The sequence below is a fragment of the Portunus trituberculatus genome, chromosome 47 (genome assembly GCF_017591435.1).
Source record: "Portunus trituberculatus isolate SZX2019 chromosome 47, ASM1759143v1, whole genome shotgun sequence".
In the NCBI taxonomy this organism is placed as follows: domain Eukaryota; kingdom Metazoa; phylum Arthropoda; class Malacostraca; order Decapoda; family Portunidae; genus Portunus; species Portunus trituberculatus.
Genome location: NC_059301.1, coordinates 721244 through 738960, shown reverse-complemented (window position 1 = coordinate 738960; position 17717 = coordinate 721244). Strand labels below are relative to the sequence as shown.

At 44.3% G+C, this 17717-nt stretch overlaps 1 protein-coding gene across 1 annotated transcript in view; it reads right to left on the bottom strand.

Annotated features, from left to right (window-relative positions):
* Positions 1 to 17717, bottom strand: part of LOC123520750 (actin-related protein 8-like) — a 133024-nt gene that overhangs the window by 76789 nt on the left and 38518 nt on the right. The window contains exon 5 of the mRNA XM_045283313.1: positions 11985 to 12134. Within this exon, the coding sequence (XP_045139248.1) occupies positions 11985 to 12134 (150 nt within the window). The remainder of the gene's footprint in view (positions 1 to 11984; positions 12135 to 17717) is intronic.

Sequence of the window (17717 nt, the reverse complement as noted above, 5' to 3'; positions counted from 1 at the left end):
CTGATCTCTCCCATCCTGGCGGTGTGGCTGAAGCCTGTCTGCCGTCGCAACGGGGCGGGTGAGGTTGCGTGGTAACATGGACTAGACTCGCAACGACACCTCTGTCACTAGATGAGCACTCAGCTTGTGAGCGCTTAATTCGTCCTGTGAGATCCTTAGCCACTCTCTTGGCTTTCTTGGCAGGAGAAGATGCGATATCGTCTCCCAGACGGCTGTCGTTCGCACGAAACTTACCACCCAGTGAGATGTCAGTTGTAACCTGTACAGGAACACCATCATGGTAGCTACTTGAACCCTGAAACCCTGAGCATTCAGCGCTAGGGGAATGGGGAAGTCCTGTATAACCCACTGGCGACCGTCCCTCACTGACCGACCCGACTTGTCTCACCAGTGTGAGCTCTCTGTCGCCAAGGGTGGGTGGGGCGCCAGACGTGACCGCAGTCACCAGTGGGGGAGCTGCAACCAAAAGATAGTTAGGAACTGTCTCCTCAACTACCTCTTTAACAACCTCTCTGAGGGTGGTAGGCTTGTTAACACCAGCCATACCAAGAGAGTTAGTGAACTGAGACATCATATTCAGCATATGAGACATCTGTGTATGGAAATCCTGGGCAGGAGGCCCTACCTGAAAGGCTGACGGCCCTGGGTCCATGCTGGAAGGTGACGAAACCACAGAATCATCTAGAACTTCACCTCCTACCTCGGAATCCACAAACCCGGGGGGAAGAGCATGACGAGTGTAATGCAGAACGCTTCTTGCTGTAAGACTTGCTAAAGTTTAGCCTCCAGTTGATGTTGGTGTTTGCAAGCCTTTAGCAGCGTCTCATTGGCCCACGTCTGACACTCTGCACACCTGTTGTCCAGAGCACAAACATGGCCCCTACACTTCACACAGAGATTGTGGAGGTCCAGAGAAGCACAACTTATCTGCCTGTTGCAATCCTTGCCCTTGCAAGTCCTGCGTGTATGCTGGGGGGGGGGGAAGGATCCACAGCCGGCCCATGACTGCTCAAAGTAGACATGCTGCACCAAAAGCCGGTTAGCAGGAGCGCCAGGGTCAGAGGTCCAGTCCTCACGGATGCAGAAAAAGCAATGGAGTGGTTGCTGAGCAGGTAGTTGGGGTGGGTGGAGGAAGGGGGGTTATGAGGACTTCCCATTTTCTATGAACCCTACCTCCTCTTCCTCCACTCTGAGGAGGTTTTAGGGGGTTTTTATATATTCTGCGTCAGGGAAAGAGAGAGTCCACCTCTCTCTCCTAGTCATGTGAAACAGGGGTGTGCAACAAACCATATTTCGCCAAGCACGACTTTGACTCGCGATTGCACGATTTGGTCTCCATTTGAATCTCCCGCTGGTCCTGTGTTACTGACTTATATATGCATATATGTTCACAAAACAACATTTCTACTAGCTTTTTACAAAACCTTGCCCTGAAGAAAGGATTTTGTAATGCATAAAGTGAAATCTTACATGGAATAAAAAATAAAGCAGAGATGATGAGATCGGCCACAGACGGCGGAGACTCCGGCAACTTGGCCGCTTCTTTTTCTTCTTGTCACCTTTTTAGCTTAGCGTGTTTTCTTTCACCTCGATATTACAATTGTTTCCACTCCTCTATTGCCTGCTATAATGGATATCATATCTTAGTATTCATATATGCTCATGCCATGAGGATAACCTTGACTCCGTGGTAGTGAGTAATAGTGAATTATTAATGAAATACTGCAGTATTTCATTAGTAATTCACTATCACTCACTGCCACGGAGTCAAGGTTACCCTTATGGCATGAACATATATGAATACTAAGATATGATATCCATTATAGCACGCAATAGAGGAGTGAAAACAAATGTAATATCGTAGTGAAAGAAAACACGCCAAGCTAAAAAGGTCACAAGAAAAAGAAGAAGAAGCGGCCAAGTCACCGAAGTCTCCGCCTGTCGATCTCATCATCTCTGCTTTATTTTTTGGTATTCCATGTAAGATTTCACTTTATGCATTACAAAACAATCCTTTTTGGGGGGCAAGGCTTGTAAAAACCTAATAGAAATATATATACATATTTTGTTTTTTTACCCATGTGGTATGTTGAGGACCAACCCAGAATGCATCCTCTCTATTACAATTATTTCCTATGGGAAAATTACGTCCGCTTAACGAATTTCCGCTCTACGAACAGCTTTGACACCCCCTATCCTGTTCGTTAACCCGTACAGCGTCAGCAGATCTGAGACTTTGTGATTTTGCCCGTGTTGGCCACATCATGGATTTTTTTTTTATTTGCTAAACCACTCTTAAATGATGTGAAACAAATGAAAATGACAGTCATTCCTCCTAGAACTGACTGGAAGTGGTATTAATTGGTGCGAGATGTTTTGCGCTAAGGTTAGTGACTTAGCAAAGCCTTATGTGACTAGTTTATTCGCTTCCTCGTTTCTCACCAGTCGATCCCCATGTTGGACACATGCATAATATTGTTCCTGAGTTGAAAGAAAAACAACATGTCATGTTTTACTGTTTGGGAGTGTTTGTGACTAAAAATAGACACGAGATATCGTGATGGAGTGTTGCCTTTCGTGGTGCAAATATTTTCCAAGTAATATGTACTTGTTTTTCCTTATAACAAAGTGATTGGAAAATTCTTATTTATGTCATACAAAGTTTTCACTACCACAATATAACAGTTACCAAAAACATCTGAAATGGTAAGAGTAAGTAATGGAAATTACGCTTCGTTCATATTAGCGGAGTTGAAGGGTCAGTTTCCCGCTACACCGAGCTAAAGGCAGCAGAAACTGCTAAAGTTCAGATATGTCATAAATAAATACAGGAAGCATTCATGTTAGCAGGGACGAGAAGGCAGCATGAGCAATGTCTACAGTGCATGATGGCAGTATAATGGTAGGTTTTGAGGACGCAATACCTCCGAAAACACGAGGAAGCTCGCCGACGTATCTCATACATCTCTGACGCCCGGTTCGCTCAGAGTAGTCGACGCATCTCATACGTCTCTGACGCTGTACGGGTTAAGCGGAGTATTACTGTACTAGTACTGTAGTTAAATAAAAATGTGTGTTTGGTACTTCATTTATTGTTTTTTTTTCAGTCTTTTAGGTAAAAAAGTGTTTTTTTGGGAGGATCTGGGAACGTAACCCCTATTTTCCCATAGGGCCTAATATTCGCCCAACACGAATCTCGCTGTGCACGACAAGCTCAGGAACGTAACTGTCGTGTTGGGCGAGGTATGACAGTAGAAAAATTAAATGGTCAGTAGCATATACATATTTAAATGGAATATTATCAACATTGCATGAAATTCATAAGTATATTAAGATAAAGCAGCCAGACATCATGGTTATGATAGAAATTAAACTAAATGAGCCAGTAAAAATAAAAAAAATAGGAATGGAAATTATAATACATGGTTGAGATCTAGGAATAGCAAAAAAGGAGTGATGTTACTGACCAAGAATAATATAGCAGTGAAAATGTAGAGATGGGAAAAGGTAAGGTGGAAGTTATTAAAATTGAGATAAAAGGAGAGGGAAAGGGGAAAAAAAAAATTTGCAGTATAATATGTACCACCAAAAACTAATACATGAAATTAAAATGAGAATAATGAAATCTTGAGAGATATGGGAAATTGTTTAAAAAAAATATATTGCTGAAAGTTGGAATGTAACACTTATAAGTGACTTCAACAGCAAGGAGGTATGCTGGGAAAACTGGACTATGCATACATCTTTGTGGGAAACTATATTTTTTAACATCTCTCAGACATCTTCCTTTTCTCAGCTTTTTACTATGCGATCTTGTGCTTCGGATGTCATATTCTTCTCTCAGGATCAGTTTCTCACTATCCACTTGGACCATTCCGTTGATCAATTTATAAACTTGTATCAGGTCTCCTCTCTCCCTTCTTTGTTCCAGGGTTGGTAGATCCATAGCCTTTAGTCTCTCCTCATATGTCATCCCTTCAAATTCTGGAACCATTCTTGTAGTTATTTTTTGTAGCCTCTCCAATTTCCTTATGTGTTTCTTTTTATGAGGGGTCCACACTACTCCTGCATATTCCAATCTGGGTCATATTATAGTACTTATCAATTTCTTCATCATTTCTTTTGTCCATGTAGTGAAATGCTTTTCCAATATTCCTTAGCAAATTATGTTTCTCTAAAAATTCTATCAATATGGCTTACTGGTTGATTGTTTTCTTCCATCGTCACTCCTAAGTCCTTTTCCTTTTTAACTTTCTCCAATTCTACTCCATCTCCCATCTTATAGATTCCCACAGGTCGTCTTTCACTCTTTCCCATTTCCATGACATGGCTTTTGTTCACATTGAATTCCATTTCCCACTTTTTACTCCATTCCCAGATCTTATTTAGGTCTTCTTGCAGTATTTCACAATCCTCTTTTTGCTTTATAACTCTGCACAGTTTCGAATCATCTGCAAACAGATTTATGTAGCTGTTCACTCCTGGCATGTCATTAATGTAAATGAGGAAAAGTATTGGTGCCAATACTGACCCCTGTGGCACTCCGCTTTCTACTGCTCTCCACTTGGACTTCATATCTTTAACTACCGTCCTTATTTCTCTCCCCCTCAAATAATTTTCTATCCATCTCAATGTGCTTCCTTTTAAGCCACCCTTCTTCTCTTAACTTCCATAGTAATCTTGTATGTGGCACTTTGTCAAATGCCTTTTTTAAATCCAAATAAATACAGTCAACCCATCCCTCTCTCTCTTGTACTCTATCAACTATTCTAGAATAGAAATTCAATAAATTAGTTAACACACGACCATCTTTTTCTAAAACCAAATTGGCTATTTGATATTAATTTGTTGTCTTCAAGGAACTCGATCCATTGTTTCTTTATTATTCTTTCACACATTTTGCATATTACACTAGTTAGTGATACCGGTCTGTAATTTAAAGGTTCTTCCTTCCTTCCGCTCTTATATATGAGAACCACATCAGCTCTTTTCCATTCTACTGGTACTATTCCATTTTCTATTGAGCATTTTATGATGTATATAGGACTTGCTAGTTCTTCCCTACATTCTTTCAGTATTCTGCCTGAGACTTCATCCGGTCCACTTGCCTTCTCTTCATCCAGTTCCTTCATTAACTCTTTTATTTCAAGCTTGGTTACCTTAACCTCTTTCATATAGATTGTCTCTCTATTACCATGTGGCCTTTCAAATTTGGATTCTTTAGTAAAGACCTCCTGGAATTTACTATTTAATAGTTCTGCCATACTTTTTGGGTCTTCCACCATCCCGTTCTCTTCTTTTAACCTTTCTATTGTTTCTTTTTGCCTAATTTTTCCATTTATGAATCTGTAGAACAATTTAGCTTGCTCCTTACATTTTTCAACAATGTCCTTTTCAAAGTTCTCTTCCTTTTCCTTCCTCACCTTAACATATTCATTTCTCACTGCCTTGAAGTTTTTCTTATTTACTGGATTTCTATTTCTTCTCCACCTTTTCCATGCTCCATCTCTTTTCTCCTTTGCCCTAGCACACCTTGCATTAAACCAATCTTTCTTTCCTTCTTTAGGTCTATATTTCGGGACATATTCCCTGACTCCTGTTTTGTATAATTCCAAAAATAAGTTATACTTCTCTTGCATCGTCTCTGAGTTTACCATCTCCTCCCAGTTTACGTTTTTAAAATAGTTCTTGAGATTCTCAATATCAGCCTTTCTGTAATTTAATCGGTCTCCTTTGTATGAATCGTGTGTATGTGTAAGTGAGAGAGAGAGAGAGAGAGAGAGAGAGAGAGAGAGAGAGAGAGAGAGAGAGAGAGAGAGAGAGAGAGAGAGAGAGAGAGAGAGAGAGAGAGAGAGAGAGAGAGAGAGAGAGAGAGAGAGAGAGAGAGAGAGAGAGAGAGAGAGAGAGAGAGAGAGAGAGAGAGAGAGAGAGAGAGAGAGAGAGAGAGAGAGAGAGAGAGAGAGAGAGAGAGAGAGAGAGAGAGAGAGAGAGAGAGAGAGAGAGAGAGAGAGAGAGAGAGAGAGAGAGAGAGAGAGAGAGAGAGAGAGAGAGAGAGAGAGAGAGAGAGAGAGAGAGAGAGAGAGAGAGAGAGAGAGAGAGAGAGAGAGAGAGAGAGAGAGAGAGAGAGAGAGAGAGAGAGAGAGAGAGAGAGAGAGAGAGAGAGAGAGAGAGAGAGAGAGAGAGAGAGAGAGAGAGAGAGAGAGAGAGAGTGTCGTGGTATCATTCAATCTGGAGAATCACAGGATGTGCCTGGAGAATCACAGGATGTGCCATATATATATATATATATATATATATATATATATATATATATATATATATATATATATATATATATATATATATATATATATTATTTGATATGCAATAACTTTGCTCTCAGGTATCATTGTGTGCTAACAAATACATCATTGCAATCAGTAACCAAAGGCATTATAGATTTAAGTAATTGGAAGAGTTGTCTAGCATTTTAAAGTGTATAAATTTAACCCTGAAATGGAGTTGGATAACACATTGAGCATCTCGAAAGTAAAGAGTTAACATTCTGCATACCTCTACAGTCTCTTAGTTTTGACCACTCAGCCCCTACGTTATCCCAGGGTGAGACAGTGTAGTTATAACTATAATACCTCAGTACTACAGACCTCTGTTTATTGGATTTAAGAAGGACCAAACAAAATTTGAAAGTCCTGTGCTCAGGAGTAATGAAGAACCACCTGTTGTATCTAGATAAGAGAGGATGGAATTCTTTTAGAGAAAGAGACATTGTAAAGGCAACCTTGAAATACAAGGCTAGATAAGAGCAAATGGATGATGCAAGACCAGTGAGAAAGGTGTTTCTGAGGAATGTTTAGAGTAACAGATGAGGGAAGAAGAGTGTCAAAATGATAATAAAGAGTGTCCTGGAAATTATTTAGTATTTTTAATCAACTCGGAAGAAGGTATACTAAGAATAACTGGAGTATGAATGTTAAAAATGGACATAAAATGGGTTGCAAAAAAGTGGAAAAGTGAGTTGGTAGAATAGTGAAACATTTGGAATGAAAAAAATAAGATTGAAGAAAAGATTACTATGGATTGATTTGTGAAAAGTGGTATGGTGAAAGTCTGAGGGCTATCTTTGGAGCAAGGAAACTGAAGTTGCTAATACAAAGACCTGCCTCAAGAATAGTTCTGAATCACCACTATTCTCAAGCTAAGGTGGTCACTTTCTTTACATAAATGTTCCATGGCTTTTGTCCTTTTTTTTCTGTGTTGTTTGAAATATTATAATTTTCTATAACCATGACATCTGGAGGAAATTAGAAAACAGGTAAAGGGTGAATATAACAGTAGCACAAAAGGTTAACTTGATAAAAAACAAAAAAAAACTTAGGAAGTGGTGGATCTAGGAAGTAAGTGTGTAAAAAATATGGTGTAAAAAAAAGTTTCAAATATTTATGAGTCAAAATTTAAACTTATCAAAATTCATATGTACAGGTATTTTACTGGATAGTGTGCTTGATTAAAAGTACTGTGCTGTATTCATTCCTGTCTCTTCTAATATAATTGTTGATAATAGTCATTAATAGCACAACCTAACCTATCGAAATAGGATTTTTAATGTAAAATCCATTTTTATCTACATCCATACATATTATTAATTATTGCTTAAACCCCCATTCCCACAGCAAACTTACATCATGTCCAACAGCTCGAGGAAAGAAACGAAAGAAATACTTGAGGTGTCCTTACTCGTTTTCTTTGCAAAGACACCCCCATCCATTTTCTATTCCTAGGTATCAGCCATCAGGCTGAATCCCTCATTTGCCTCTAGCCTAGGTCACAGAGGGGAGGGAGGAAGGGAAATTCAATTATAATTAATAATTATGGGTAAGTATGTAGATAAAAATGAATTTTACATTAAAAAATCCTATTTGTTATTACACATACTACTACCCATAATTATCAATTATTGCTTAAGAACTGAATGACCTCACCCCTAAGAACAACTTTCACTCCCTAAGACACACACCCTTACAAACCCAAAACTTACAAGGTGGAGGCCATATCCTGAGTTGGGTGCAGCACTTGTATCCCTTGACAGAGGGACAAAACCAGAGGAGTGAGAGGAGCATAACAACTCTCGCCCTGAGAACGGTCCAAGGTCCTCAAACCCCACAGAGGACAATACATAGAACCGTATGTATAAAGAACCCAAAAGAAAACTTAATGAATTACCCTGAAAGCTGATACAACAGGGCCCAGAGAAAAGGTATCCAAATACCTATGAGTATATCCCTGAGATAAAAAGAAGCAAAATTGGGCATACTCTTCCAGGTTCCGGCCTGAAGAACTGCAGGAATACTCCGAATTTTCCTGAACAAGGCACTTATCGGCACTGCTCTAACTTTATGTGCCTTCACCCGAACCAAGTGCATGTCTTCTTCAGACACATCCACATGTGCAAGCTGAATAATCTGACATATCCAGTGGGAAATAGTATGAGGGTGCACTACACGCCGAGGCTAAGTAACCGTCACAAAAAGACGGGAGCATCTAGGACGACAGTCCCTGGTCCTACGAAGGTACTCCCTGATGGCTCTGACTGGGCACAAAAGCCTGTCCCCTTCTAAGTTGCCAACGTACTCCATAAAAGCAGAAATGGTGAAGTTGGACTGTGATACATTAACTGGGAGTTGAGTTTTCGCTAGAAAATACGGGGCTAAAGAGAAAGTCATAAAAGCTCAACCCTTTGAGTGACAAACTTCCGCTGACAGCCCATGCAACTCACTAACTCGGCGAACAGATGCTAAAGCCAAGAGAAAGGAGGATTTTAGTGCAATGTCCCTCAAAGAAGCCAAATGCAGAGGCTCGTAAGGGGACTTCATTAATGAGCATAAAACTAAGGATAAATCCCATGCAGGAATGCATGGTGAATGAGGAGCCAACTTGGCAAACCCCCAAAACAGAGCTGACATATCCATATCTTGTGAGATATCCAAGCCAGCCTGCTGGAAAACAGGGGCCAAAGCAGAACGATAGCCCCTAATGGATGGCAAGGACAAATGTTTAGTGTCTCAAAGAAAAATAAAAAAGTCTGCTATGTCCATGACAGAGGTCGAGAGGATGACAACCCCTTGACTCACACCAACCACAGAAGACGGAGCACTTTGCCAGATAGACTCTGGCAGAGGACTGTCTGACCGGACGGACCATAAATCTAGCAGCCTTCCGCAAAAAGCCTCTCTTTCGGAAGAGACGCTGGAGAGTCTCCACGCGTGAAGGTGAAGAGCACCTGGTGACTTGTGAAAGAGGTGGCGATGAGGCTGGCGGAGTAGAGAGGCCCATTGCAGCAACACTTGAGGATGGTCCATAAGCAGACTCAGAAGCAGAGGAAACCAGTCTGCCTGGTGCCACCGTGGGACAATCAGAGTCACACAAACACAAGCAGACTCTCTGACTCGCACTAGCACCCGCTGAATCAGAGAAAGGGCGGAAAGGCGTACAGATCCAAGCCCTCCCATGGAAAGGCCAAAGCGTCCTCTCTCCAAGCTCCTGGGTCAGGCAGGGGAGATATATACAGAGGTAACTGGTGATTTAAGGCAGTGGCAAACAGATCTACCTGTGGTGCACCCCACACCTGGAAGGCAGGGTCCACTCTGACCCCACACACTCGCGACTGAAGACGTCTGCTACTGCACTGTGCCATCCTACCACAAACCTTGATAGAAGAGAGACAGAGTTGTTTTTGCACCATTGGAGAATGTCCCCTGCCAGACCCAAGACAGACTCGGACCAGGTGCCCTCCGAGTTCCTCAAATAGGCCACCACTGTCAAATTGTCTGACATAAGAGACACCACTGTGCCCAAGACTTCCTGCTGAAAGGACTGCAGAGCCCAGAAAACAGCCATCATCTCCAGGTGGTTGATGTGAAACCTCCGCTCCTGTGGAGACCACACCCCCGAGACTAGAGAGTCCCCCCAGATGAGCACCCCAACCGTGAAGGGACGTGTTGGAAAACAGAGACTGTTCTGGAGGTGGCATCACAAAGTGAGCTCCCTTGATTAGATGACCCGGATCCATCCACCAGGAGAGGTCTGCCAGACACCGCTGTGAAGGAGGAACCCGCCACCAGGGAGGGTCCGATGCTGCCTTCCAATGACTTTTCAGGTACCACTGAAGGGACCGAGAGCGTACCCGGCTGCCAGGGACCAGCCTCTCCAGGGAAGCCAGATGGCCCAGGAGTGACCTCCATAGAGACACCGTAGGGGCTCTGTCCTCTAGAAAACTCTGCGCCACTGAGAGAAACATGCTGACCCTTTCTGGCGACAGAAAAACCAGACCCCTTACTGAATCCAGCACCATGCCCAGGTACTGCTTCCTTTGGCTGGGTACCAGGTCTGATTTGGGCAGATTGATCTGAATACCCAAGTGAGCACACAGCCATAACACAGCCTGGATGGCGCTTATGCATCCCAGGAGAGTCGTCCCTGTGACCAACCAATCGTCCAGGTAACGGCACAGGGAGATATCGTGTCGATGAGCCCATGAAGACACTGGAGCCATCACCTTGGTGAAGACCTGCGGGGTGGTGGCGAGGCCAAAACAAAGAACTTTGAACTGAAAAACCTTGCCTTGCCAAATGAATAATAGGTACTTGCGGGAACGCAGGTGGATTGGAACTTGGAAATATGCATCCCTCAGATTCAGAGACACCATCCATTCCCCCACATTCATAGACTCCAAAACTGATGCCACCGTCTATATCTGGAAGCGGCTGACCACTAAAAACTTGTTCAGAGTTGAGAGGTCGAACACAGGTCTCCAACCGCCTGTTACCTTGGGAACAAGGATCAGATGGGCATAAAAGCCTTCTAGCTTGCCCCCCACAAGCTCTATAGCCCCTTTGGCCAACATGTCTTGTGCCACTAAGTCCAAGGCCACATGATGATCTGACCACTCTGCATAACTCACAAACTCTATTGGTCTGGCCGACAAAGGAGGAGGATGCAGAAAAGGGAGGACATACCCATAATGCAGTCTTCACTACCCACTCTTCTGCTCCAACCTCCATCCACTCTCTCCAGTGCCACTGCAGGCACAGGAGAGCAAACTACAGGCAACCCCCTTTTAACGAAGGTTCACATAACGAAATTTCGCTACAACAAAGGTTTCCTTTTACTACAAAGAAGAAAAACAAACTAAGGAGCGACAAAAGGCAAACCAACTGCTGCTGAAAAGAAAAAACAACAATGAGCCGGTGAAAGAGATGAGCTGAAGACTACGCGTAAGCCCTGTGTCACCAAAGCGGCGAATGAAGGAATTGGCCTGATGGCTGATACCTGGGAATAGAAAACATGCGGGGTGTTTTCACAAAGAAAATCAGTAAGGGCACCTCAAGTATTTCTTTTGTTTCTTTCCTCGAGCAGTTAGACATGATGTAAGTTTGCTGTGGGAATGGGGGTTTAAGCAATAATTAATAACTATGGGTAGTAGTATGTGTAATAACAAAATTAGCTTCATTAGACCAATGTTCCCCCTTTTAGTCAGCAGTACCAAAGTAAGACTGGAATTTTCCATTGATTCCAATGGAAAATGAAGATCTGACATACACACAAATTGGGCTGCAACCTTGATCATGAAACCAATCAAGACATAACTTGGAGTACCATTGTACCATATAATGTAAATGAGAGTGGAGGGTAGGACAGCCATATTTTGCTATGGATGATTAGTCATGGAACCAAGGTGATATTCTCAGTAAAATGCTAATCCTAAATTACAACAATTCAAATTCTGCTGAAATTTGTGATTTTACAGTCGGAAAACGTAATGAGTTGAAAACTGGTAATATTGCAACTCAGACACTTAACAAAGAAATCTTGCAATCAAATCTAGATCAATTTATTTGTTAGGCATAGTAATGGGAAATTTTATTTTAAGTTGACAAATGTTGCAATAAATAAATGAGGTAATATTCATGACAAAATTAAATACTTACTAAATTAACATGACAAAATTCATGCTTAAGTTTGTTGAGCAGCATTGCATCAAGTTTTCTGCTGAGATTTACTGGGTGTGGAAAACCAGATTTCTTCAACAGCCAGTAGAATACTTGAGTAACATCACCACCACCATAATCCAAACGTAACTGCAATATAAAAAAAAAATTTAACATGTAAAATAGAAAGAGAAAATAAATGTTAATAAATAAATAAATAAAAATATATACAGTGGTACTTCGACATACAAATTTAATTCGTTCCGTGATGATTGTTGTATATATAAAAAAAATTGTATATCAAATAAATTTTTCCCATAGAAATTAATGGAAATAGAATTAATTCGTTCTTGTGATATGAATTTACCCCCCCACAAAATTAACATGCTTTAAATACCAACCAAATATAGATTTAATAGAAGATAAACACAATGTTTATTATATACATGATATAAATGAACTATATTGCCCAAAATAACAATTTAACCCGCAAAACTCGGGACACATTGATAGACGTTCATCATGCAAGACTCAGGGCACATCGATAGACGCTTAGGCCTTTTTACAGCTATATTTTGGCTATTTTCTTCCTGTTTTCTTTGCTTGTGAGCTGGCAACACTCATCAGGAGTAAACATATGCTCTATGTCACTGTGTCACCAATGATGGATGGTGGGAGCGACAGTGATTTCACTGTGTCTAATTCTGCCACCTCTCCTCGGCTCTCTCGCCATGTTATGGGGAGACAACTTTTGAATGAGAGTGGTATCAGAACAGGAGGGAGAGGGAGGGAGAGAGGGAGAGAGAGAGAGAGAGAGAGAGAGAGAGAGAGAGAGAGAGAGAGAGAGAGAGAGAGAGAGAGAGAGAGATACAAGGGGCCCATTTTCTATTGCTCTAGATAAGGCCGCTGAACCCGATTAGACGCAAGGCCACGTAAACCGATGATACTACTTCATTGAACCTGTGATATTTTGGTAACCATGACATCTAGAGACTTCTGGTTTTTTGCACTGCAAAGAGGAAGAGTTACTTGTGGGCAGAACACCATTTGTACTTACTCGTTTATTGAATTTCTAAGTGTAATCAGTATGTGAATACAGGCTATTTTGTGCGTTTCTCGCTAAACTTTTACTTTTGGGACTCATGATCACGGGGCTTTCAGTTAAAAAAACTTAAGAAAAAATACACACTGCCGAGGAGCACAGACACATACATGCACAATAGATGAACAACGATACACAAGATGGGCTGAATGTTCGGGTGGACGTGGGTAGACGAGCGATCACTGAGCCACCTACCAATGGCTATTCGTATCTTAAAAATATCTTCGTATTTTGAGGCATAAATTATATGAAATTTTTCTTCGTATATAAAAAAAATTTGTATGTTGGAACGTTCGTATCTCGAAGTATTACTGTAGTTAGTAATTCCTCTTGCCTGTCAAGGAGTAAAAGGAACAAAAGAGAGAGAAAGAAAATAAAAAAGAAAATGACTGCAAACTAGATTTCTATTTTTTTCCCAAGGGAAAGGGGGAGTCAGGTCACCTGGCAGGCATGCACATGCAAATCAACTCACTGACGCTTCTGTCTTACTGTGTGTTGCACAGTCAGACCAAGGAAAAAGTCTCTCCATCCAAGTCGAGCTTGGAGTAATAACTGAAAATAAAATGCTGTCTCATCTTTATGTTTCTTCTCACCACTCACTATATTAGATTGGGTATCTTCATAGGACATAACAGCAAATATTATGTAAATTACCAGTCTCAATTTCACTTTTATAACCAGCACCTCTACTGTATTTACTTTACTTATGACATAATCACCTGCAAAGATCTTCATGTCTCATGTCTCCCACCCCATCTTTTTTTTTTAGCGAAATCATGCATTAAATGGAATTGAAAACTGTTATTCCATTTTCCTTGAAGTAATGAGAGATATGGCAACATCTAATCTTTAATGCTAAAATTTATTTCTTCACTTACCTGTTTTTCATACAAAATATAGCAGTTCCACTGCTCCACATACCTTTTCGCCGAGAAACTGCCCGCTTTAGCGCTACGCCTGGCAGCGCGGCGCTCATTGCTGCCGCCAGCACACTGCGCGGACCAGTCAGTTATTTCTCAAGGGAGAGAACCTGACTGGGGGAGGAAGGAGGGCAGTGAAGTTTTGTATGAAAAACAGGTAAGTGAAGAAATTAATTTTAGCATTAAAAAGTAGATTTCTGTCACAGACACCTGTTTTTCATACAAAATATAGCAGACTCCAACACTGAAGGAGGCGGGAGTCAGAAGAATGTGCCAGGCGTAGAGTGTGAAAACAAACTGTCCATATGTAGACACTAACCTCTTGGCTGAGGCCGGGCAGCATAGGGGTGCCAGCGGGCTCGGCTAAGGGTTTGGGAGGTCCTCCTAACCCGTGTGTCTAAAGGAAGCAGGCCTTAGGGGTCAGGGGATGAGTGTTCCAGGAGCGTGCTCAATACCCTGATGCAGAGGAGAGAACCCTGGCTACTGACCCAATCAACTAAGACGAGCAGTGTAAGGGAGCACTGGAGTATTCACCTGAGGGAGCCGAAGCGTTACCCCAGAGCAAGGAGGACCTTGTGGTAGTTGTCAGCCCACAATGTGACTGGCTGCAACAACTGGATCCAGGGAAAAAACGTCGCCTTCCTTCCGCACTATATCGCGGAGATAATGGTCAGCAAAGACCGAGTGAGTCCTCCAGCGTGCTGCCTTCAGGATGGTCGGAACCAAGCAGTTTTCCCAGAGGAGCATGGAGGCAGCAATGCCACGGATGTCATGGGCATGGGCATTGACCTCGAGGCAGACAGAGTCAGAAATAGCCTCATGGGCAGACTTGATGGTATCCCTGAGGAAGTATGAGATGGCCGCTTTCGACATAGGTCGAGATGGGCGTTTAACTGCAACAAACAGATTCCTGGGCCTTGTCTCTGAAGCAGTCCGTTGTAAGTAGTGGCAGAGAGCCCGAACAGGGCACAAAAAGTGCTCCTCATCCATGGAACCGAGAATGGAAATAAGGTTCTTAATACGGAATTCCTGGGGCGTGTTGTGAACTCCCGTATCCGTCTTAGCAATGAACTCAGGGAGATAGCAGACCATAAGATCCTGTCCTTGCCAGCTAGTCCAGGAGGAAGAGGGCCTGGATCTCCCCTACCCTCTGCACTGTAGCTAATGCCAGGAGAAAAAGTCTTCCTGGTCAGGTCCCTGGAGGACGAGAGCCGAAGGGGCTCGAAGGGGGCCTTGGACGGGTAGCGAAGAACTACATCCAGGTTCCAGGAAGGACTAGACTAAGATTCCTAGTAGGTCTGCGGGGTTGAGAAGAGCACGCCTTGACAATAGCACTCAACACCCGGTCATTGTTGAGGTCCACGCCCCAGATTGCAAAGACTCCATTCAGCATGGCCTTATAACCCTTAATGGCAGAGGTAAAAAGATTGCAATCCTGGCGCAGGTGAACAAGAAAATCTGCGACCTTTTGGACCGTGGGATTGGAGACAGTCTGGCCGTGATCTTTGCACCACTTCCTGTACACCTTCCACTTGTGCTGATAGTTGGAAGCAGAGGAAGGCCTCTTGTCGTGAGATAAGAACTGGGCCAACTTAGAGGAGAAACCCCTGTGCCTCAGAAAGCGCTGGATAGTCTCCACCCTGTCAGCTGAAGCCGGGAGACCGGTGTGGAACTTGTGGATGTGTGGCTGTCTCAATAGATCTTTGCGAAGAGGGAGGCGGTGGGGAGGCTCCACCGCCGCCAACAGATCTGGAAACCATTCCTTCTGAGGCCAGTAAGGGGCTATGAGGATGAGACAGGTGTTCCGGGAAGCCCGGAGCTTGTTGAGAACTCTCCTGATGAGGGGGAAGGGTGGAAAGGCGTACAGATCCTGGTTGTCCCAATTGTAGAGGAAGGCGTCTGTGGCGATGGCTGCCGGATCCTGAAAGGGGGACACAAAGTTCGGAATCCGGTAATTGAGACGAGTGGCGAACAGGTCGACTGTTGGGTAGCCCCAGACCCGCCACAGCAGGTGACAAACATCCATATGTAAGGTCCACTCTGTGGACAGGGATTGGTGTCGGCGGCTGAGGCAGTCGGCCACCACATTGACTGAGCCCCTCACAAACTGGGGTAAGATCGACACTGCATGCACTTCTGCCCAGTCGAGGACCTGGCGTGGTTCGAGGTTGAGAAGGATAGAGTGAGTACCCCCCCTCCCTGTGTAGGTAAGCGAGGGCCGTGGTGTTGTCCGAGAAGACAGTGACAACTGAGCCCCTCACCACTCACCGAAGTGCTGGAGGCCGAGGCGGATCGCACAGAGTTCTAAAACGTTCACGTGGAGCGTCTGTTCCTGGATGTTCCACAGGCTACTCACAGAAGCCTGGAGGAGCGACGCACCCCAGCCGACTGTAAAGGCATCCGTGTAGAGAAGGTGGTCCGGAATGGCAACCTGAAGAGGCTGACCCTGCCCCAAGTTCTCGTCCTCCAGCCACCATTCCAGGTCCTGACGTGAAGCACTGTCCCAGCTGACCTGATGGTCGTCTAGCATCGACCACCTGTCCCATTGCTGGTTCAGTTGGATCTGCAGGAGATGCGTCCGCCTCCTGGATGTATGAGGGAAGACATGTGCCCCAGAAGTCTCAACCAGTGCTCCGCTGGGCGGGACGGGCAACTGAGGAAGGAGCAGAGTAAATCCTGGAGGCCTCGTATCCTCCCCTGGGTCGGGAAAACCCTCAAAAGAGGGAAGCGAATCACCATTCCGAGGAAGGTCTTCTCCTGTGCAGGGGTCAGAAATGACTTCTCCCAATTTACTCGGATGCCCAGGTCCGAGCAGAGCCTGAGCAAACAAGCTGTGGCGTGTCGAGCTTCTACCGCTGAAGAGGCCAGTACCAACCAGTCGTCGAGGTAGCGAAGGATGCGGAAGCCCCGACGATAGAATTCCACCAAGACAGGAGCCATCAGACATGTGAAAACCTGCGGAGCAGTGGAGAGACTGAAGCAGAGAACTCGAAACTGAAAGTGGTACCCCTCCCACACAAAGTGCAGGAACTGAAAGCTGTGGGGATGAATGGGCACCTGAAAATATGCATCCTGAAGGTCCAGTGACACCATCCAGTCATCCTGTCGGATGGCCGACATTACCGTCTGGACAGTCTCCATCTTGAATTTGGTGGTGACGACGTACGTGTTGAAGAGGGAGAGGTCGATGATGGGGCAGAACCCGCCTGTGGCCTTTGGAACGACAAACACATGGCTGTAGAAACCTGGGGAGGGAGGCGCTTCCTCTATAGCCTCTTTTGTCCAGAGACGCTGGAGCTCCATCGCGAGGGCGAGACCCTTGGACGACCCTGGGGCATAACCCCTGCGATCCTCGAAGAGAGTGGTCAGGGGTGGGGGGGGAAGAGAAGGGGATCTGGTAGCCTTCCCGCAGAAAGCTGAGGACCCACTCCTCTGCCCGGATCTTGAGCCAACCTTCCCAGCAAAGGGCCAGACAGCCCCCCACCACCCCATGGTGAGAAAGACTGTCATTTCCGAAAGGGCTTACCCCTCCATCCTCCTGACTGCCCACTAGGGTGGGCAGAGACCGGTCCGGAAGATCCACCCCGAGGATTCCCAGGACGAGGGTGAACTTGTGTTCGCCAGGGAGGAGCAGCCGGAGGCCTCGAGGCTGAGGGGGCAGGAAGATGAGAACCGCGCTCCACCAAGGGAGTACCGGTGGCCGGACGTGAA